Below are 22,857 nucleotides of genomic sequence, written 5' to 3'. Positions count from 1 at the left end.
TTTGTCATCAGCTGGAACACGGCTCTCGAATCACAGATTTGTTACCGTGCAGAACAAGGCCATTTGGCCCATCATATCTGCACTGACTCAGAGCCAGTCTCCTGCCTTTTCCCATATCCCTGTACACTACCACCATCCAAATAACGATTCACTGTGTGGAAAAGATTCTCCTAACTTCTCATTTGCTTCTTTTGCAAATCACTTTAAAACTGTGCTGTCTGGTTCTCACTCTATTTACCAGCAGGAGCAGTCTCTCCCTAACAATCTGCCCAGATCCTTAATGAATTTGGAAACTTTTCCCAAATCTCCTCAGCTTTCTCTCTCCAAGGTAAACGATCCTAGCTGCCTCAGTCTATGCTCATAACTGAGGTTTGGAATAATTCTTGACAACGTCTCCCGCACTCTTTCCATTGTCTGCACATCCTTCCTGAGGTGTGGTGCCCAGAACAGTACACAGCTGAGGTCTAAGCATTGTCTTATATAAATTCATCATGTTGCTCTGCTAGGCGAAGGTGGGCACTGAAGATGCTGGAGATTAGAGTCAAGAGTGTGGCACTGGCAAAGCATAGCAGGTCAGGCAGCATCCGAGGAGCAGGAAAATCGATGTTTCGGGCAAAAGCCCTTCATCAGGAATGAACCACCCCTTCATCATTCCTGGTAAAGGGTTTTTGCCTAAATCATTGATTTTCCTGCTCCTCGGATGTTACTTTGTACTCTATTCCCCTAGAATATTGTACAGGGGAACCTCGATTATCTGAACAACACAGACGGAGGGAGGGTATTTTGTTCAGATAATCGAATGTTCGGAAAATGAAATGCCGGCTAACACAGTTTAACCAAGCATCAGGACGTTTCACTTTTGTCCGGATAATCCAAAATGCGGATAATCGAGGTTCCTCTGGATATTATATCAACTGCTCTCCCTGTGTCCTACCAGCTTTAGTGACCAATGCACAGATACGCCCAGGTCTCTCTGCTCCTGCACACCCTTTCCCTACTGTTTTTTAATATTGTCTCTCCACATTCTTTGTCCCAAAGTGGATCACCTCACACTTCTCCAGATTGAACTTCATCTGCCAGCTACTTGCCCACTCTACCAACTTGTCAATGTCCTTTTTGAAATGTTACACTGCAAATGTTGAAATTGTAGCCCGTACTCCATGGTCTAAATCATTTCTATGTGTCAGAAAAGGCAAGTATCCCAGTACCTAGCCACCGCAACTCCACCACGAATCATCCTGCAGCCCAAAAGATACCCTGAATCATTATGCTGTTTCCTATCCCTCAGCCAGTTCTGTATCCAGAACTTTTGCTTTTCTTCCATCAAATATAATGTTCTTCACAGGCCTGTAGTGCAACATTGTATTAGACACCTTTTGGAAGTCTGCTTCCCCTCATCAACCTTCCCTGTTACCTCCAGCCAGTCAGTTTGACAGTTTTCCTTAAAAATATCTATGGTGATTCTTTTTAATTAACCCATTTTTTTACCAATTGACGATTAAACCCACCCAAATAATAGTTTCCAGAAGCTTCCGCACAACTCCAGCGAAACCGCATGGTCTGTGATGGCTGGGCCTACCTTTACACCTCTTTTGACAAAGTGTTTGCAATTCTTCAGTTTTCAGGCATAAACCTCAAATCCAGGGAAGATTGAAAGATAATTGTCAGTATCCAATTCCATTGCCATTAGTACCGAGTGGACAATGGGAGAAAGCATGTTTTCAAATGGCACTTGTATAGAGTAGACATTGGCCATCCTGTGGCATGGTGGTAGTGTCCTCACCCTAGGTTCAAGACCCATCTGTTTTAGAGATGTGTAAAGTCCTACAGCATTGAAATGGACCCTTTCGTCCAAACTTGTCTATGCTGGTCAGGTTTCCCAAGCTATACTAGCCTTGTTGGCCCATATCCCTCTGAACCTTTCCTCTTTAAATGTTGTAACTGTACCTGCACCTACCATTTCCCCTGGCAGCTCATTCCATGTATGAACCACTCTCTGTGTGAAAAGGTTGCCTCTCAGGTCCCTTTTAAATCTTGCTCCTCTCACCTTAAAATGATGTCCTCTGGTTTTGATTTCCCCTACCCTGGGGAAAAGACCTTGGCTATTCACCTTAATTACGCCCCTCATGATTTTACAAACCTGAGCCTCCTAGACTCCAGTGAAACTCGCCTCAATCTGTCTGACCTACTGTTATACCTCAAACCTTCCAGTTCTGCTAACATCCTGGTAAATCTTTTCTGCACTCTCTCCTATTTAATAATATCCTTCCTATAGCAGGGCGATAAGAACTGAACAAAATACTTCCAAATTGGCCTCACCAACATCCTGTGTAACTGCAACGTGATGTCCCAACTCTTATACATGTAGTAACATATCTGAACCGGTTGACTAGAAAAATAGGTTAAATAAAAAATTTATGAAGAGTGCATATTATATTGGCTTCATTGTATTCATGTGTGCATCACTGCCATTTGCTGAGACTAGTTAGTCAGAGAGCTCAATGTACAGGTATACCTCAACATACTGTATACCAATATGCAGTAATACCACGTGCTGATACTCTGCAGGTATTACTATATAATTAATCTTGATTTGATTCTTAACTTTATGTCCCTATTTTCACTCCTCAGTGCCAGTTCATGCAATTCTGATTTCACCTGCCAGCAAATCTAGGGGCTTGGCGGGGGGGCATGTTTGAACTTGCAAACTCAGCTTCTGTGCATTGTTAAAGCATTGTCCAGATCATTCTCAGTGAGGGTAATGTCAGTACTGTAGCTGAAGACTACATCCTGTCGGGTGCGCAGGACCTCTCGTTTTTGGTCATAGCATCTTTCCAACACCAACAATGGCGCCGGTGGTCATAGCAGTCACTGGTGAATGTCACAACCAAGGACCTACTTGCCTTGAAGGTTCAGTTAGCAGAGGATGTGGGTTCAGAGGTAGCTCTCCAGTGAGCTTGGCTTGGCAGGGATTGGTCTACATTCCAAGCAACCAGTGGATTCCTGTCAGTGACATGGAGGTGCATCCCCTCTGGGAGAATCTGGTGCACGTTAGTATCCTTGATACCCTTCTTTTCACGGCCCTGGATGTGAGGAAAAGCATTTGCTTATTCCTGGCTTTCTTGTCCTCAGACAGATCCAATTCTTTGTTTTCGGCTCAGGAGAGCTATTCCCACTTGTCCTGTAGTGCCCACAGTTGTTCACATTGCATGACCACGGTGTGCAGTGCTTAACTCAGTGTGATTACTCCAAGTAGTTACTCAGGTGCTGACTCGAGAGTGTGGTGCTGGAAAAGCACCGCAGGAGGAGCAGGAGAGTCAATGGTTTGGGCAAAAGCCCTTCATCAGGAATGAGGAATCAGAAATCACATGGGCTGTGGGAGGAAACTGGAGCAGCCAGAAGAAACCCACACAGCCACGGGGAGAATGTGCAACCTTCACACAGATAGTCACCCGAGGCAGGAATCGAACCCAGCTCCCTGGCACTGTGAGGCAGCAGTGCTAACCACTGAGCCACCATGCCACCCATGATAATTTTTCTCATCTCCATCTTAATGGGAGATCTCTTTTTTAAATTGCATCCCTGGGTAGTCAACTGCTCCAAAAGGGAAAAGTTCTTATAGCGCCTAACCTGTCAAGTCTCCTTGGGGAAGATCCCCTCTTACTCTTCTCAACTCCAGTGGATCCAGGCTAAACCCACACAATCTCTTCTCATAAGATAATACCTTCATCCCATGAACCAGTCACATTCAATAATAAAAGAGGAAAAAAGGAATGAGAGGTTATCATAACAGTGAAGGTGAAGTAGGATGAAAGGATATTAACACCTGCATAGATCAGATGGACTGATTGGCCTGTTTTGGTACGGTGCATTCTATGTAATGACCAGGAAATGGAAATGGAAATCATAACTGTTATGGACCAGACCAAACCCTCTCAAAACATATCATGGAGATAGCCTAGATCCTAACTTTTATCTTATTTAAAGGCAAGTCATAGTCATAGAGTCATAGAGATGTACAGCATGGAAACAGACCCTTCGGTCCAACCCGTCCATGCCGATCAGATATCCCAACCCAATCTAGCCCCACCTGCCAGTACCAGCCCGTATCCCTCCAAACCCTTCCTATTCATATACCCATCCAAATGCCTCTTAAATGTTGCAATTGTACCAGCCTCCACCACTTCCTCTGGCAGCTCATTCCATACACGACCCACCCTCTGCGTGAAAAAGTTGCCCCTTAGGTCTCTTTTATATCTTTCCCCTCTCACCCTAAACCTATGCCCTCTAGTTCTGGACTCCCCCACCCCAGGGAAAAGACTTTGTCTATTTATCCTATCCATGCCCCTCATAATTTTGTAAACCTCTATAAGGTCACCCCTCAGCCTCCGACACTCCAGGGAAAACAGCCCCAGCCTGTTCAGCCTCTCCCTATAGCTCAGATCCTCCAACCCTGGCAACATCCTTGTAAATCTTTTCTGAACCTTTTCAAGCTTCACAACATCCTTCCAATAGGATGAAGACCAGAATTGCACGCAATATTCCAACAGTGGCCTAACCAATGTCCTGTGTGCAAGTGTAAGGTGCTGCATTCCATCTTACACCACAGTTAACATGCAGACAGAAAACAAAGAATTGACATAACTTTAACTCTATCAACATACTCACAAAAATAACATTTTATTTAACTACCATTCATCGACAATTCCAATATAGCAGCATCCCATAAACACAGCCTTGGCAAAGACAAATCCAACAAAACAGATAACCCTCACTTAGAGTCATAGCGTCATAGAAATGTACAGCATGGAAGCAGACCCTTCAGTCCATCCTGTCCATGCTGACCAGATATCCCAACCCAATCTAGTCCCACCTGCCAGTACCCGGCCCATATCCCTCCAAACCCTTCCTATTCATATACCCATCCAATGCCTCTTAAATGTTGCAAATGTACCAGCCTCCACCACATCCTCTGGCAGCTCATTCCATACACATACCACCCTCTGCGTGAAAAAGTTGCCCCATAGGTCTCTTTGTAACTTTCCTCTCTCATCCTAAATCTATGCCCTCTAGTTCTGGATTCCCCGACTCCAGGGAAAAGACTTTGCCTATTTACCCTATCCATGCTCCTTATAATTTTGTAAACCTCTATGAATTCACCCCTCAGCCTCCGATGCTCCAGGGAAAACAGCCCCAGCCTGTTCAGCCTCTCCCTGTAGCTCAGATCCTCCAACCCTGGCAACATCCTTGTAAATCTTTACTGAACACTTGTGATCTCTTCCCATCTGACAGAATGAATCCAGCAGCAAGGACACAACTCAAGCTTTTGGCAGCAGTAGAAAGACAGCAGTATCTAGCGGCTTCAATTCCAAAAACCCCAACTTCAATAATTGTAAGCAAAGCTAAAACGCTGGATCTGTGTGAGCGTGACTCCCCCCACTCATCCTTCTTTTATCTCATTAAAACCAAACCCAAAGTTATTTCCTCTGCTTTCCATGGAGCAGTCTCTTCAGGACCAGGCTCACAACATGCCTTTTCAGGAGAAACAGGCAAGAACAAATCTCTCTTAATGACACGTCTTGGCATGATTTATAGATTTAACTCATTTAAGGTGATTTCAACGGGGCAGGCTCCAAGTTGCAAAATTCAGAGAGATGTTGATTAGCCATTTCCTTTTACAGAATGAACTCGAAATTCAGCTTCTTAAACCAAGGCTGGAATGGAGGTGGGGAAGTGGAGTTGCTTTTGCATTCTGAATTCTACCTAGTGATATCTCAGAGTTACACAGATGTGGCATAAGGGCTCACATTTGAAAATATCTGGTATTGTTCAACTGGAACGACAACTGACTTAGTCATTCATAAGGAGAAAGTGAGGACTGCAGATGCTGGAGATCAGAGCTGAAAATGTGTTGCTGGAAAAGCGCAGCAGGTCAGGCAGCATCCAAGGAGCAGGAGAATCGACGTTTCGGGCATGAGCCCTTCTTCAGGAATGAGGAGAGTGTGCCAAGCAGACTAAGATAAAAGGTAGGGAGGACGGACTTGGGGGAGGGGCGTTGGAAATGCGATAGGTGGAAGGACGTTAAGTACAGCCACGTTCCTTATCCTTCTAAACCTTTCCTATTCATGTATCTATCCAAATGTCTTTTAATTTTTGTAATTGTAACCAGCGTGCACCACTTCCAGAGGAAGTTCATCCCACAAGTGAATCACCCTCTGTGTAAAACATCTTATGTCTTTTTTAAAGCTCTCTCCTCTCACCTTACGAATGTGCTCCCTTGTCAAGAAACTCCCCATCTTCGGGAAGGAACAACTACTGGCAAGTCGGTACTCTCATTATTTTATAAACTTCTATCAGGTCGCCTCTCAACCTTGGTGAATCTTTTCAGAACCCTCTCCAGTTTAATAATATCCTTCCTATAACTGGGCTACCAGAATTGGACACAGTACGGGTCTTTTTGCTTTCAAGTGCGTTTTGTCAGTGTGAATGCACTGTAATGCGATTGACAAGTGGGGGCGCTGTATCTAAAGGGCAGACTTTTACAATCTGCATTGGGTGTAACGTGATTGCACTTTAAGTGCTGTCTCTAAAACACAATGTTTCTATAACACGAGGTTGCACAAGCACGCAGCTATCGCACTTCAGGAGAACTGGCCGTATTCCAGAAGAGGCCTCACCGATGTCTGTAGGTGACAACCTCACTTCCAATCCAGTCATCAACACCTCCTCAAATACTCACCCTTGACCTCCCGTTCCTTGTGAAATGCTGTCCTGTTGCTAACTTCCTTTGCCACTTAAAAGTAGTTAACCGTACCATCACCTCTCAAAAATCCATAACTATATTTCCCATAACTTTGTACTTGAATCTCTTCATTTTGGGTTCTGCCTCAGCTATGGTACCAAGACAATTCTTTATCAAGGTCACAACTGATGTTTCATGTGACTGTGACCAAAGCAAACTATCTTTCCTTATCCCCTGCCCTCATGTCTGTAGTCTTTATCAATAGGAGAAAGTGAGGACTGCAGATGATGGAGTCCTCACTTTCTCCTAGTTGATTTTAACCTACTGTGAATCCTCTTGCAAGGATGCCTTCCTTGAAGAAGCTCTCCTCCTCCCTCTACAAGGATCTCAGTGAGTCCCTCTCTCACTGCACCCCTCAGGTATTCCTGAAGAAGGGCTTATGCCCGAAACGTCGACTCTCCTGCTCCTTTGATGCTGCCTGACCTGCTGTGCTTTTCTAGCAACACATTTTAAAGTCTTTATCAATAGCAGGGATGACCAGCCTGTGGCAAAACTCTCAAGGTTCACCTGTTAACATGGGATGAAAACCGGCCAAGGAAAGATTCCGTTGGAGAAGTAGGAATCAAGAGTGGAAGATGTAGGGCCAGTAAACTCTAACTGGGGTCAACCTGAGCCAAGACAGAAGTCATTGGCCCGCCTTAGTAACTGGCTAAAACCGGGGAGGTGTCAGAGGGTCGTCATATCCAGGTCGCGAACTCTCTTGGAAATTAAGAGCAGAGGAAACAGCACACACCTATCCTGCTGAAGAATTAGCAGGGCAGCAGTGAACATCGGAGGACAATGTCCTTGAGGAAACTGCGCTGGATTCTTGAGGAAAAGAGAGACAGCGTTTCCTGAAATGTCAAGGGCAGTGCGAGAGTTGGAAATATCAGTGAGTCTCATAATCCTACAGTCGGGATCCAAATGGACCATAAACATTTTGCAATCGTTTTCGAAAGTTAAATGACACACTCAGTTTTTATGCTTACAGAGTCATAGAGTTGTATACACAGAAACAGACCCTTTGGTCCAACTCACCCAGGCGGAACATAATCCCAATCTAAACTAATCCCACCTGCCAGCTCCCAGCCCATATCCCTCCAAACCTTTCCCATTCATGTACTTGTTCAAATGTCTTTTAAATGTTACAACTGTACCTGCATCTACCACTTCCTGTGGCAGTTCATTCCGCGTACAGTACAGTCAGTTTTGCTATAAATTAGCACAATGGCTCAGTGGTTAGCACTGCTGCCTCACAGTGCTAGAGTCCCAGGTTCGATTCCTACCTCAGGTGACTGTCTATGTGGAGTTTGCACATTCTCCCCGTGTCTGCGTGGTTTCCTCCGAGTGCTCCGGTTTCCTCCCACAATCCAAAGATGTGCAGGTCAGGTGAATTGGCCAGGCTAAATTTCCCGTAGTGTTAGGTGCATTAGTCAGGGGTAAATATAGGATAGGGGAATGGGTCTTTGGAGGGTCAGTGTAGGCTTGTATGGCCGAAGGGCCTGTTTCCATACTGTAGGGAATCTAGTTTAATAACGCATGTTTCTTCAAAGCAGTTGAAGAATTTAGACTGTTATTTGGAGAATGCAAACTTTCCTTACCTATATTGGCTATAACATGATTCTGGCCACATTAGTTTCAATGGTGTGGCTATTGCGCAATATTCCTATAATGTAAGGTCACACAAGAATGGAACTATTGTGTTATATCAGAACCATATGTACTAACCATCCTCTGTACGAAGAAATGGCCCCACAGTTCCCTTTTAAATCTTTCTTCTCTCACTTAGAAAAAAATGCCCTCTAGTTTTGAACTGCCCTACTCCAGGGTATAGGCCTCGGCTATTCACCTTATCTATGCCCCTCAGGATTTTATAAACCTCTGGAAGATCGTCTCTCAACCTTCTACACTCTGAGAAAAATGGTCCCATCTTATCCAGCCTCTCCTTTCAATTCAACCCCTCCAGTCCTGGTAACATTCTTCTTAAATGTTTTCTGCACTGTTTTGAACTGAAAGATATCCTTCATGTAGAAGGGTGACCAGAACAAGTGCAGTACTCCAACAGTGGCCTCACCAATGTCCTGTACAACTGCAACATGACATCCCAATCCGTGTACTCAGCACTCTGACTGATGAAGGCAAGTGTACCAAATGCCTTCTACACCACCCTGCCCATCTGTAACACCACTGTCAAAGAACTATGTATCTGAACTCCCCTAGGTCCCTCCCTGACACCCTACCATTAACTGTGCAACTCCTGCCCCTACATGCCTTATCAAAATGCAATATCTCGCATTTATCCGAATTAAACTCCATCTGCCACTTCTCAGCCCATTGGCCCATTTGATAGAGATCGCTTGGAACTCTTTGATAACATTCTTCACTGCCCACTACGCCAGCAATTTTGGTGCCATCCACAACCGTACAAACCATGCTTCCTAATTTCTCATCCAAATTGTTTATATAAATGATGAACAGCAGTGGACCAAGCACCAATTCCTTGAGGAACATTGCGTTGAAGAAACATGCGTTATTAATACCTTATGTGTAGGAGAGATGAACTTTCGATGGCCAGGAAATACCAACTTCTTGTACAGCCTGAGCCTTAACAAGAGCTATTGGCATTTTCCATTTAAGGTTTATGACAAAAATGAAAAGTAGGCGGTCTGTGCTAGTATCAAATGATCTCTTCCATCTTTCAGCAGCTAATGGATTGGAATTTGAGGTCTTCGGCTCATTATTCCCACCACATGTCGAGGTTATATTGTAATCGACAGCAGCAGTGACTGGGAGTTGCAGTCCTGGGTGTTCAGGAAGAAAGACATCCCATCAAAGGGCAGTGCCTGGGGTTTGTCGGATTAATTCTCAATGTCTGCGATCCAAGCTGTCGAGTTAAATTCCAAGATCATAAAGCAGAGGTTGTTCAGGACACAGTGCAGACCAGTTACCTTTTCGGCCTCTTTGGATATATCAATGATTTATCCCAGACTTCGCTCCATTGAATCTGTGGAGTCAGGCATAGCTAATTGGAGCCTTTAGTGGATGACAGTGTTCGGGAATAGCTTGTGCACAGAGCCCCGGACAGACCATTCCAATTTGTTTGCAGATGTTCATCCACCAGCCAATGAGTCTGTGTTTGAGTATAATTTCAGGACTTTGAAAGTTGTTACCCCAAGAAGAGAAATGTACTTTATTTGTGGAGGACTGATGAACAATCCAATTGGGGGATAGTAAAATGCAATTTATTTGGGAGATTACACAGTTGGCAGTAAACCTTTGATGATTCCAAGGGGGCAGCCGAGTAGAGTTCCTGAGCCAGAGTTCAGCCGTTCCAACTGCTTTTCATTTCTTTCCTCGCTTTTTCCTTTTGTGTATATTTTTAGAGTTTTTTCAGTTTTTTTTCTTGACTTATCTTCCAGAGGGAGCTCCTTTGCAGAGACCGTGGCAGCGGCTGGGGGCCCAGAGTGGGACTTTAGTGATCAGCCATGAGGTGTTTGGTGTGCCCGGGCAGAATCCTGGCAGGCAGCGGCATTGTGGGAAAAGCTGGGGGCCCTTGGGCTGTGGTGATCCCCGATAGCAGAGGGCAGTGAGATGGCAGCATGGAAGCACAGGGATGGCGAGATCGAGCCCAGTGTGTGGGGGGGGGGGAGGGAGATCGAGCCCAGTGTGGGGGGAGAGTGAGATCGAGCCCAGTGTGGGGGGAGAGTGAGATTGAGCCCAGTGTGGGGGGAGAGTGAGATTGAGCCCAGTGTGGGGGGAGAGGGAGATTGAGCCCAGTGTGGGGGGAGAGGGAGATCGAGCCCAGTGTGGGGGCAGAGGGAGATCGAGCCCAGTGTTGGGGGAGAGGGAGATCAAGCCCAGTGTGGGGGCAGAGGGAGATTGAGCCCAGTGTGGGGGGAGAGTGAGATTGAGCCCAGTGTGGGGGGAGAGGGAGATCGAGCCCAGTGTGGGGGGAGAGTGAGATCGAGCCCAGTGTGGGGGGAGAGTGAGATTGAGCCCAGTGTGGGGGCAGAGGGAGATCGAGCCCAGTGTTGGGGGAGAGGGAGATCAAGCCCAGTGTGGGGGGAGAGTGAGATTGAGCCCAGTGTGGGGGGAGAGTGAGATCGAGCCCAGTGTGGGGGGAGAGTGAGATTGAGCCCAGTGTGGGGGGAGAGTGAGATTGAGCCCAGTGTGGGGGGGAGAGTGAGATTGAGCCCAGTGTGGGGGGAGAGTGAGATTGAGCCCAGTGTGGGGGGGAGAGTGAGATTGAGCCCAGTGTGGGGGGAGAGTGAGATTGAGCCCAGTGTGGGGGGGAGAGTGAGATTGAGCCCAGTGTGGGGGGAGAGTGAGATTGAGCCCAGTGTGGGGGGGAGAGTGAGATTGAGCCCAGTGTGGGGGGAGAGTGAGATTGAGCCCAGTGTGGGGGGGAGAGTGAGATTGAGCCCAGTGTGGGGGGGAGAGTGAGATTGAGCCCAGTGTGGGGGGGAGAGTGAGATTGAGCCCAGTGTGGGGGAATGAGAGTTTGAGCCCAGTGTGGGGGAATGAGAGTTTGAGCCCAGTGTCGGGGAATGAGAGATTGAGCCCAGTGTCGGGGAATGAGAGATTGAGCCCAGTGTCGGGGGTGATCGAGCTCCGTGTGGGGTGGAAGGGGAGAGCCCAGTGTGGGGGGAGGGGGACCTCGCCCAGTGCAGGGGGAGAGAGATCGAGCCCTCGTGGGGGAAACCCACTGTGGAGTGACTGCAGGCCCATGGCTAGAGAAGGACAGCAACTTGGAACTTTTAACTTTATTTCTTATTTATTCCTTTGTCATGGGAAGAGCTGTACTGCTGAACTTTTAATTTATTTCTTTAGTTTTCTGCATTTTAGCTGTGATTTTTGTCACTAAGATAGTGCCGTGAAGGGTGACATTGTAAACCTTTCACTGTACTGGTGCGTTCCTTATGTTGTAACCCCAGGTGGATATTTGTTTCTGGACCTGCTCTGTTTGTTACCACAGACAGGATTGTGCCCAGACATGACAGAATAGGGGCAGGGGCCACTTGTATTCCATTGGATTATTTGCACAGGGACTATACTGAGATGTAGTACTTCAACAATACTGGGCTACAGTCCATTCAGTTAAACAATAACTGATTAGGTTCACTCAAACATTACAATTTTAATTCCAATTCCTGAGAGCAGGTTGCGTATGCAAATGGTGAGCAACAGTGATCTAGCAATGCTCCCTGCGAAATAAGCGTGCATCTCAACCCTCCTTACCTCATTATACGCTATTAGCAAAGGCTTCTATCCATATCTCCACCAATCTAGTTTCAGTTTCAATATGACTTATCAGGAAATGCTTGTAGCAATAGGTTCCAGATCCGAATTATTCTCCAGGTAAAGATATTACTCCTGAATTCCATATTGGATTTCTTAGTGACTTACCGATGTTGGTGTCTGGTTTCCCACAAGCGGGAATATTTTCTCCATGTTTGTCCTGTCAAAACCTCACATGATTTTCCAGACCCATCAAGTCACCCATTTGCAAAGAGAATCCAATAAAACCTGTTGAGTTTTTCTGCTGATGGATGCACAGTCGTTCTGGTATCACCCTTATAAATCATTTTTCTCTTCCCTTTTTGTTTTCTTTAGTGCGTCGATACGCCCATCCTTCGAGTTTTTAAAGTCTTGCGTTCTGTCGCAGCCTTCTTCAATTCGGTGTCATTCGAACACTCCAATTTTAATTGCAATTCCTGAGAGCAAGTCGCGTATGTAAACGATGAGCAACAGTGGTCCTAGCAACGATCCCTGTGAAATATCACTTCATACCTTCGGCCAGACTAGGTAAATATCTTTTGTCCCTTTTCTCGGTTTTCTGTGTTGCAGTCAGTTTGTTTTGCATTCTGATCCAAGCCCCTTGTCTGGACACGCTCTCACCTCAATCTTGACACAACCATTTGGCACCTTATCAAAGTCTTTTGGGATAGTACAAACTTAGTGCTTCTTACATTACCCTTTCCTGCTGTTGAAATTCAGTAGATTATTGCCACTGAGCATAGAAAAAGGCCCTTCAGCCCATTGAGGCTGCACCAATCAAGAACAACTACTTGTCTATTCTAATGCACTTTCCTACACTTGGCCCATATCTTTGGCATTGCAAGTGCACAGCTAAATACTTAAATGTTGTGAAAGCTTCTGCCTATTAGAATCATGAACATGGAAACTGACCTTTCGATCCCAACATAATCCCAAACTAAACTAGTCCCTCCTGCCTGCTCCTGACCCATATCCCTCCACACCTTTCCTAGTCATCCATTTATCTGAATGTCTTTTAAATGTTACAGTGAGTTCCAGATGCCCATTGCCCTCTGAATGAAAAGGTTTCTCCTCACATCTCCTCGCTATCATCTGCCTCTAATTTTAAGTCTGTCCCCGAGTCACTGACCCCTCCATCAAGGAGTAAAGTTTTTTCCTTGCTGCTCAATTCATGTCCCTCACAATTTTGCACATCTTCACTGTGTCCCCTCTCAGTCTCCTCTGTTTGAAGGAAAACAGCCCCAGTCTATTCAATCTCTCTGATGATTCAATCACTCTGGCCCGAAACGTCGAATTTCCTGTTCCTTGGATGCTGTCTGACCTGCTGTGCTTTAACCAGCAACACATTTTCAGCTGTATTCAATCTCTCTGCCTAATTGAAACTCTCCAGTGCAGGCAACACCCTGGTAGACCTCCTCTGCATCCTCTTCAATCCCTCCTAGAATGTGGCTCCCAGAATTATACACAATACTCTCCTGTGGCCTAACCTACATTTTATACAGTTCCAGCATAACCTCCCTGCTCTTAAACTCTATGACCCAGACATCTTCTGAAGCACTTTATCCACCTGTCCTGACACCTTAAGGAACATGCACCAAAGTCCCTCTAATTCTTGGTGCTTTCCAGGGTCCTACTGTTGATCTAATATTCCCTTGCCTTGTCTGTCCTGTCCAAGTGCATCACCCTCACATCCATCCAGACTGAATCTCATTTTTCACTGATTGACCTATCTGACCAGCCCATCTATACCTCCTGTATTCAGAGGCTACCCTCCTCATTGGTTACCACCACACCAATTTTTATATCATCCATGAACTTACTGATGAACCCTCCTATGTTCAATTTTAAATCATTTTTATACACCACAAACTGCAAAGGCCCCAACCCTACCCCTTGTGGGACCCCAATAGACACAGATTTTTAGTTGAAAATACAACCCTCAACCACCACCCTCTGCTTTCTGCCACTCAGTCAATTATTGATCCAATTTGCCAAATTTCCTTGGATTCAATGGACTCTAACCTTTGCTTTCAGACTCCCATGTGGGAGCTTAACAAAAGCCGTACTAAAGTCCAAGTAGATGACATCAAAAATATTGCCCTCATTCACACGCCTGGTCATCTCTTCAAAACATTCAATCGAGTTGCTTCCCGTAGTTTCCCACCATCAGGTTCGACGGCCCGGCCTGTAGTTTCCTGGTCTACCCTTTACCCCCTTCCTGACTAACGGTACCACACTGGCTGTGCTCTAGTCCTCTGGCACTTCGCCTGTGGCCAGGGAGGAATTGAAAATTATTGCTCACACCCCTGCTGCTTCCTCCCTTGTCTCACTGACAATGTCATCTGGCCCTAGACAGTGATTTACTTTTAAGATTGCCAGATCACTCAAAAACTCCTCTCTGTCTGTGCTAATTATTTTAATTGTGCCATAGGCACTCTCCCTGATTTCTATACCCACATCACTCCTCCCCCTAATGAACACTGAGGCAAAGTATTCATTTAAAACCTTAACTACATCCAAAGGCTCCACACATAAATTAATGAGCCCTAAGCTTTCCCTGATTATCCATTTATCCTCAATGCACTTGTAAAATAACTTGGGATTTTCCTTTACCTGCCATTATCCTTTCATATCCTCTCCCAATCTCCTTATTTGAGTTCCCTCTTGCATGTGCTGTACCCTGTTTTGTGTCTGCTGTTGAACCCTCTGTATCTGCCATAATCTCTCTTTCTCTTAATCCAAAGCTGTGTACTCCTTGGTATCCAGTGTTGACTTGATTTGATGGTCCCTCTCTTCATCTTAGTCCTTATTGAAATATGTTGGCCCTGTACTCTCCTTACTTCCTCTTGCCTATGTTCCACAGCTCCGACACACATTTAGCTAAAAATATCTGCTCCCAGTCCACTCTGGCTAAGTCATACCTGGTCTTCTTAAAATGAGCCTCCCCCTTTGATTTCAGGCCCTTCCTTGTCCTTTTTCATAACAGGGTCATTATCACGTCCCCATCACTTCCCAGTAATCTCTATATCACGTGGTATTTCTGAGACCGTGTCTTCTGAAAACCTCGCCGGGGAAACATCCTTCCTACACCAATCCTGTAAGAATTTGATACTTTCAGTGTCTCACTTATCTGAACTTCGGAGAATATAGGCATAGTCTGCTTGAGCTTCCCTCATAATTACAGTACATAAAATTCCCTACACTGTGGAAACAGGCCATTTGGCCCAACAAGTCCACACAGACTCTCTGAGAAGTAACCCACCCAGACCCATTCCCGTACCCTATAACTCCACATTTCCCCAACTAATGCACCTAACCTACTCATCCCCGCACACTACGGGCAATTTAGCATGGCTAATCCACCTGACCTGCACATCTTTGGACTGTGGGAGGAAACCGGAGCACCCGGAGGAAACCCACGCAGACACGGGGAGCATGTGCAACCCCCACGCAGGCAGTCGCCCGAGTCGGGAATTGAACCCGGGTCTCAGGCGCTGTGAGGCAGCAGTGCTAACCACTGAGCCACTGTAATACAATCCACCCATCTCTGGAATTAACTTGATTCAGCCTTGTTGCATTCTGTCTATGGCAAATATGTCTGCATAAAGCATACCCCTCATGAAATAAAGGCCAACATGCCACTTACCTTTTTAATTGCTTCCTGAAGAAGGGCTTATACCCGAAATGTCGATTCTCCTGCTCCTCAGATGCTGCCTGGCCTGCTGCGCTTTTCCAACACCACACTTTTCAACTCTGGTCTCCAGCATCTGCAGTCCTCACTTTCTCCTAATTGCTTCCTGAAGCTGGATGTTAACTGTACAAACAGGGACACCTGCATCCCTTTCAAGATGATCTTTCAAGATCAGTACGTCTCACTCTGCCTTTCATCATTTAAGAGATACTCTGTATTGTTGTCTTTCTAGCCAAAGGTTCTCCACATTGCATTCCATTTGCCAAATTTCAGCCTAACCTTTCCAAATCTCCTTGAAATGACTTTTTATCCTCCTCCCAAACTCCCACTCCCACCTTGTTTTGTGTTAACTTGGAAATTTTACATTGAATCTCCCATCCCATGTCATTGATGGGGATAGTGAATAGCCAGGGTGCTTTGGTCCTAAGCCTTACAGATCTCCACGTAGTCCCAACTTGCCAACCTGAAAACGACCCATTTAGTCCCACTGCCTGTTTCAGTTCATTAACCAATTCTCAATTCATGCCAATATATTCTCTCCAATCCTATCTACTCTAATCTTGTTTCTCAGCCTCCTGCATGCTGTCTTATCAAAAGCCATCTGGAAACCTAAACAGGCAAACACAGAGTTCCCCTGATCTACTCTGTTTATTACGTCCTCAAAAAAACCCTTTAATAGGTTTGTCAAATGTGATCACCCCATCCCTTTCCCATGCTGACTGCCCAATCTTATCAATTATTTTCAAGGCTTACTGTTCTTGCATCCGGCATTTGTAGTCCTTTCTCTGAAGTTTCGATTTTAGTCTCACTTTAATCGTCTGTGGTGTCTAGTGTTTTGTTGTGCAGTAATTTTTGAAATTGGTGAACTTAGATGGCTGCAGAGGGAGAGCTGGAGTGTGGAGTAGCTGGGTAGCTCTCTCAGGAGCCAGAACAGACACAGCGGAACGAATGGCCTCCTTAACTATTGTCAAGTTCTATGTTTTAATGATTCTACTGTTTTTTGATCTCCTTGTTGAATATTTCTCACTGCTGTTCAATTCCTTTGTCGACATCTTATCAAAATGAGTTCTGTTTTTGACATGTTAGTTTGCCTCTGTTTTGCATATGTCTTTCGCAATAGTGATTTTAGAATTGATTGCGCATTGATTATGATCACTCAATTGCCTTACGTTCTCCCCACTGTCCCCTGCCTTTTTTAAAATCTTATTTGCACTAGTTCATTTCTAATGATTAGATCTTGCAATAGTTCTTTGCCTGTGGATTTGTGCTCTGAGGGGGTCCAGTGAGCACTGTAGACAGAAGAACACCTGTACTTTAATACTCCATGATCAATAAAGTGACTCATAAGAGGCTTTTAACCAAGAGTTGGAGGTCATGAAATCAAAACCAAATATTTGATCTGTCTGGGAAATTCGCTGAGTAGCTCAATATGAAGGCAGATGTGAATAGTGGTATCCCACAAGGACCCTTATTCGGGCTTCAGCTATTGGCTATGATTATTAACGACTTAAGTGAAGGGATAGAAGACCAAATCTTCAAGTTTGCCAAAGACACAAAGATTTGTTTCATTTTAAGCAGAGTTGGTGAAAGTAAACATTTGTGGAGCCATTATGTGGCTTCTTCAGGAGTCCTGTGTCCAATTCTGGTCACCCTGTTAGAGGAAGGATATTATTGAGCTGAAGAAGGCTCAGAAGAGATTTCCCAGGGTGTTGCCGAGTATGGAAGGTTTGAGTTATGAAGAAAGGTTGGATAGGCTGGGAACGTTTCACTCGGAGATTGAGAGGCGACCTGATAAAATAACGAGAGGTGTAGACAGAGTTACTGGGTGTTGCCTTTTCCCTAGGATGGAGGATTTCAAGACTAGGGGGCACATTTTTAACGTGAGAGGAGAGAGATGACATGAGAGGCAATGTTTTTACATAGAGGGTGGTTCACGTGTGGAATGAACTTGCTGAGGAAATGGTGGATGCGGGCTCAGTTACAACCTTTAGAAGACATTGGGATGGATACATGAACAGGAAAGGTTTGGAGGGATATGGGCAAAGAGCAGACAGGTGGGTCGAGTTTCGTGTGGGACTATGTTCGGCATGGACTAGTTGGACCGAAGAGTCTGTTTCCATGCTGTATGATTCTATGACTTGAAGACCCTCTTAATAGATTGACAATCGAATTTCAATTTAGACTTGTAAGGGCTTCATCAAGATAGTAGTGTACTACAAGAAGTGGAAGTCAAAAGAGATTTGCAGGTTCAGGTACATAGATCATTAAAATGTCATAAACATGTCCACAAAATAATAAACTAATGGGAGGCTGGTCTTTATAACCAGATTAATCAAATGCAACAGGTAGTAGCTATTTTTGAATTTACAAAACCCTGGTTAGACCACGGGTGGAGTCACAGAAGACTCCGGAGAATAATCCTGGGTAGCACACCTTAGGATGGCCTTGAAGGGAGTGTGATGTAAATGTACCAGAATGATATATGAAAGCTAAGGATCAAACTACAAAGATTATAGGGAGACACTACACAAGCTAGGAATGTATTCCTTGGGGCTGACAAGGTGGCTGAGAGGTTAAGGCGATGGGGACTGCTCATCCATTGTGCTTTGCACTCGCGGGTTTGAAACCCACTATTGGTGCTTTAGGGCAGCACAATGGCTTAGTAGTTAGCAATATTGCCTCTCAGCACCAGGGTCCCAGGTTCTATCTAAGCCTCGGGCGACTGTCTGTGTGGGGTTTGCACATTCTCCCCGTGTCTGTGTGGGTTTCCTCCGGGTGCTGTGGTTTCCTCCCACAATCCAAAGATGTGCCGGTCAGGTGAATTAGCCGTGCTAAATTACCCATAGTGTTAGGTACATTAGTTAGAGGGAACTGGGTCTGGGTGGGTTTCTCTTCAGAGGGTCTGTGTGGACTTGTTAGGCTGAATGGCTTATTTCCACACTGTAGGGAATCTAATCTTAGAAATCAGAAGGTAAAGGCATAACTGGATCTAGGTTTTTAAGATGTTACTTGAGGAGATAGACTTCAATTCATTATTGATGGTATATGGTTATTTCTGACAAGACCAGAATTTATTGTCCATCTCTCATTGACCTTGAGGCACTCCAGTCTGTGTGCTGTAGGTACTGTCATGACTCAATGAGAACAATGCGCCATTAATCGACCCCCACTATTCCACAAGCCGTGTGTAACTACCCAATTAAACCACTAAGGTGATCCACTTGGCCGATGGACTGCAATTCAGTTGAACACAATTCGCACCAGGTTTCATCATTAGCAGAAAAATAACTCGATTTGATGTGAACCATTTTAGTTTTTAACAAATGACAATAAGTGGATTTCTAATGAATGTTATGCAACTTAAACTGCACTCCTTTAAAATCTCCAAACACCCATATATTCATTCATAAGAGAGACAAAAAAGATGTTTGCACTCAAATATAATGGGCAGAATAATATGAGCAAAGAATTCTGTCGTTCAGAGTCATCGAGGGGACAAGTTTGGAATGAGTTGGTTCCGACAATACTTTTCATTTTCTAAATGTTTCTGAGTGCAGAGCAAAGATGGATCTTTGATTCAGTTGCTGTTCAGTTGGATCTAGGGCTTTCCTTGTCGTAGAATTCTTCCTTTTCAGAGTCTTTAGCTTTATGTGTTTCATTCGCCCTTGTTTGTGGGTTTCTCGCTGTCTGAGTGCACAGGTCTCTGAAACTGCGATTCACAGCCAAACCCAGAGCCTGCTGCCAGTTCCTTCGCTGAGAGATTCCTGGTGCCACCCTATCTCGCAAAATATCCACCTCACTGCTGCAAAAGCTGACATTATCTTGTGGAGTTAAAATGAACCACAGAATCACTTCCAGTCGGAATGATTCACCCCCCCCCCTTTTCTTTTAGCAACAGCAGAGTGCAGCTTCCACTTTCCAGTTTATTGTGATCAAGAAATCGCTGCGTCTTACTGTACACCCACAATGTTGTTCGTGAGAGAGTTTGAGGATTTCAGTGACCAGCAATGAAGGAGTGATGATACCTCTCTAAGTCAGGTTGGTGGGAAGTTTAGGTGGGAGTGGGTGATACTGTTCCCACCTGCCCTTGTTCTTCCTTTGAAGAGATAAAGGTCAGGAAGGTGCTTTTAAACAAACCTCAGTGATTTGGTGCACTGTACAGGTGATGCATACTCCTGCAATGTGTTCTGGTGACAGATGAGGTTAAGGTTTGGTCAGTCGGATAACAGTCCATATTTGTCCATGGCTGGTGTCAAGCTTCTTGAGTGTTGTTGGAGCTGCACTCCTCCACACACGTGAAGGTGTGTTCCTTGGAGGTGGTGAATATGCTTTAGGGAGTCAGGTGGTGAGATTGGAGCCTCTGACATGTTCTTGCAGCCACAGTATCTATATGCCAGTCCAGTTTAGTTTCTGGTCAATGGTAACTCCCAGGAAATTGATCAGCTCTGCTTTCATCCCTGTCATGGGCTCTCACTCCCACTCACTGCCTAAAAATATTATCCCTCACTTCCCCTGTGTGTCCCTTCTCTGGAACATTAAACGTGTGCCATCAACTAATGGGAGCATCATTGCTTTAGCCACTTTATCTAAATCTGCCATAATCCTGTATACCTTGATCAAATCTCTCCTTAAGCTTTGTTCCAGGGTGAACAGCCCCAGCCTCTCTAGTCTAACCTTGTCGCTAAAACCCCTCATTCCTGGAACTGTTGACGGATCGCCTTCACAACCTTCTTAGGGACCTTCATGTACTTTTTAAGGCAAGTTCACCAGAAATGGACTTGAGAATCTAATCGTGGCTTAACCTGAGGTTTACTCAGCAACTCTGTTGTGGCAGCGGGTGAGGGCAGATGTCGCAGGGTTAGTGAGAGTAGTAGAGCCTGAAGGAGAAAGTGAGGACTGCAGATGCTGGAGATCAGAGTCGAGTGTGTGGTGCTGGAAAAGCTCAGCAGGTCAGGCAGCATCTGGGGAGCAGGGGGGTAGAGCGTGAGTCTTGTAGGGATGGAAGTAGACGACTAAAGATAGAATGAATGTGAGGCAGAATTAGAATTAGCTTTATTGTCACATGAATACAGTGTAAAGTTTACAAGTCACCACTTACAGTGCTGTCTTAGGTACGAGACCAAGGTACAAAATCCTGAGTACAAATTCTGAGGAAAATAAAGAAATAAGATGTCCAGCATTACAGACTTACAAAATCATAGTAATAAATTAGAAAAATAAAGAGATAAAAACTTCAGAATACCAGTCCTTCCATGATAATATTATAAAGGACGAAAAGAGAAATTAAAAATAGAATTTAAGACAAAGTACACTTAATCCATTGGTTCTCAGGTTAGGGACCCAAGCATGCGTGCACACACACACAAACACTCACACACACAGACACACACACACACACACACAGACACACACACACAAACACTCACATACACACAAACACTCACACACACACACACAGACACACACACACAAACACTCACACACACACAGACACAAACACACACACACAGACAGACACAAACACACACATACACAGACACACACAGGTAAACACACACAGACAACTCACACACACACACAGATGCACATAGACACACAGACACAGACACACACAGATACACAGACACACACGCATACACACACAGACACACACACAGATACACACACATCGACAGACACACACAGACCCACACACGCGCACATACACACACACATACTCACACTGACACACACACACACATTCTCATATGCAGACACGCGGATATACAGACACACTCACCTCCCCTCCCTCCCTTAGTGATTTCAAATGAACCTGTTGGACTATAACCTGGTGTCATGTGACTTCTGACTTTGCCCACCCAATCCAACACCTGCACCACCACATCAGAGATAAATGAATGCGGGGTACAGCAGAAGACTCTCTGATATCAATTCAGGAACGTTATGAAGCCCAGTGCCCTCAATATTGTGGATACATGACCAGGTCCGAGGCTAGGAATTCTGTGGTGGTTAAGTTTCAAGCTGACTCCCCAACGCTTGTCCACCGTCTACAAGGAACAAGTCAGGAGTGTGATGGAATACTGCCTACTTGCCTAGATGGGTGTAGCTCCTACAAGGGGTCTGACACCATCCAGGACAAAGCAGTTCGCTTGATTGGCCCCACATCCACAAACATCCACAAGTCCCCTTCAGCGCACTGCCGCGCTGTGTGCCAAAGTTGCCACACTTCAGTGCCATCTTGCCCCTCTGATCCCCTCACCCCTGTGAGTTCTCAGGACCAAGTGATTTCGAGCTTTTGAGTTTTCCTGGATTATCGAAAGCCTAACCATGTGTGTGTATGCATTAGAAAACAACTCAGATATATAAATATCTACCACCAGGTTTGCAGAACAATGCTACAAGAAGTTCCACATCTTCAGTGTACATTGTTTTTTATTTCTTCTTTCCTACCCTGGGCTGCAGCTCATTCTTTACACTGTTATGATCCTGTTGGCCGACACACAAACAGTTTGCAATTTTCGCAGCAGGAAGAGAACAGAAGCCTTTAGCTGTAACAGAGAGAGGAATAACAGCTTTCACATCCAGCTTCAAGAATGGCAATCCAGAGCATGTTAATTAATGCTTCCTCGGGAGCAAGAGGCTGGAACCTTTGCCCGGAGATATCTTTCAGTGAGTACAGCAGGACCGGAAGGACTGTGAATGCTTCCCACTGCCTTGAAACCATCAACAGGACGGACTGTGCATGGCCTTTAAGGACATAACAACTAATGAGGGATCTACCTGTGGGATTGTGTTCAAATAACAACCGAAGCCAGTGAGTGGCGAAAACGACCGCTTTTATTCAGCAATCACTGCACAAGTTTGAGGCAGCGATAGAATCCCAAAATATAGTTCTTACAGGAGCCTTTTTATACATATATTAAAATTCCATGACTATGGTGTTGCATTGTTTTATCTATAGAACACAGAAGGTTTGAAGGGTTTCTGTCCTGGGAGACAGGAGATGTTAAAAGATGTAGACAGAAGTGGGTGCTGGAGATTAGAGTCAAGATTGGAGTGGTGCTGGAAAAACACAGCAAGTCAGGCAGCATCCGTGGGGCTGGAGCAG

At 45.2% G+C, this 22,857-nt stretch overlaps 1 protein-coding gene across 4 annotated transcripts in view; it reads left to right on the top strand.

The window, feature by feature from the left end:
- Nucleotides 1-22,857, top strand: part of LOC132824350 (excitatory amino acid transporter 2-like) — a 255,636-nt gene that overhangs the window by 13,828 nt on the left and 218,951 nt on the right. For 2 of the 4 annotated variants that reach the window (XM_060838712.1, XM_060838711.1), the window contains exon 2: nt 12,395-12,586. In XM_060838712.1, coding sequence (XP_060694695.1) covers nt 12,522-12,586 — 65 coding nt within the window. In that variant the 5' untranslated portion in view covers nt 12,395-12,521. Of the gene's footprint in view, nt 1-12,394; nt 12,587-22,857 lie in introns of those variants that run through there. The other 2 variants (XM_060838714.1, XM_060838713.1) reach the window with 2 other exon arrangements.

The sequence above is a fragment of the Hemiscyllium ocellatum genome, chromosome 18, assembly GCF_020745735.1.
Source record: "Hemiscyllium ocellatum isolate sHemOce1 chromosome 18, sHemOce1.pat.X.cur, whole genome shotgun sequence".
NCBI lineage: Eukaryota > Metazoa > Chordata > Chondrichthyes > Orectolobiformes > Hemiscylliidae > Hemiscyllium > Hemiscyllium ocellatum.
The sequence above is the reverse complement of the archived record's forward strand: the minus strand, read 5'-3'. Positions and strand labels throughout refer to the sequence as shown.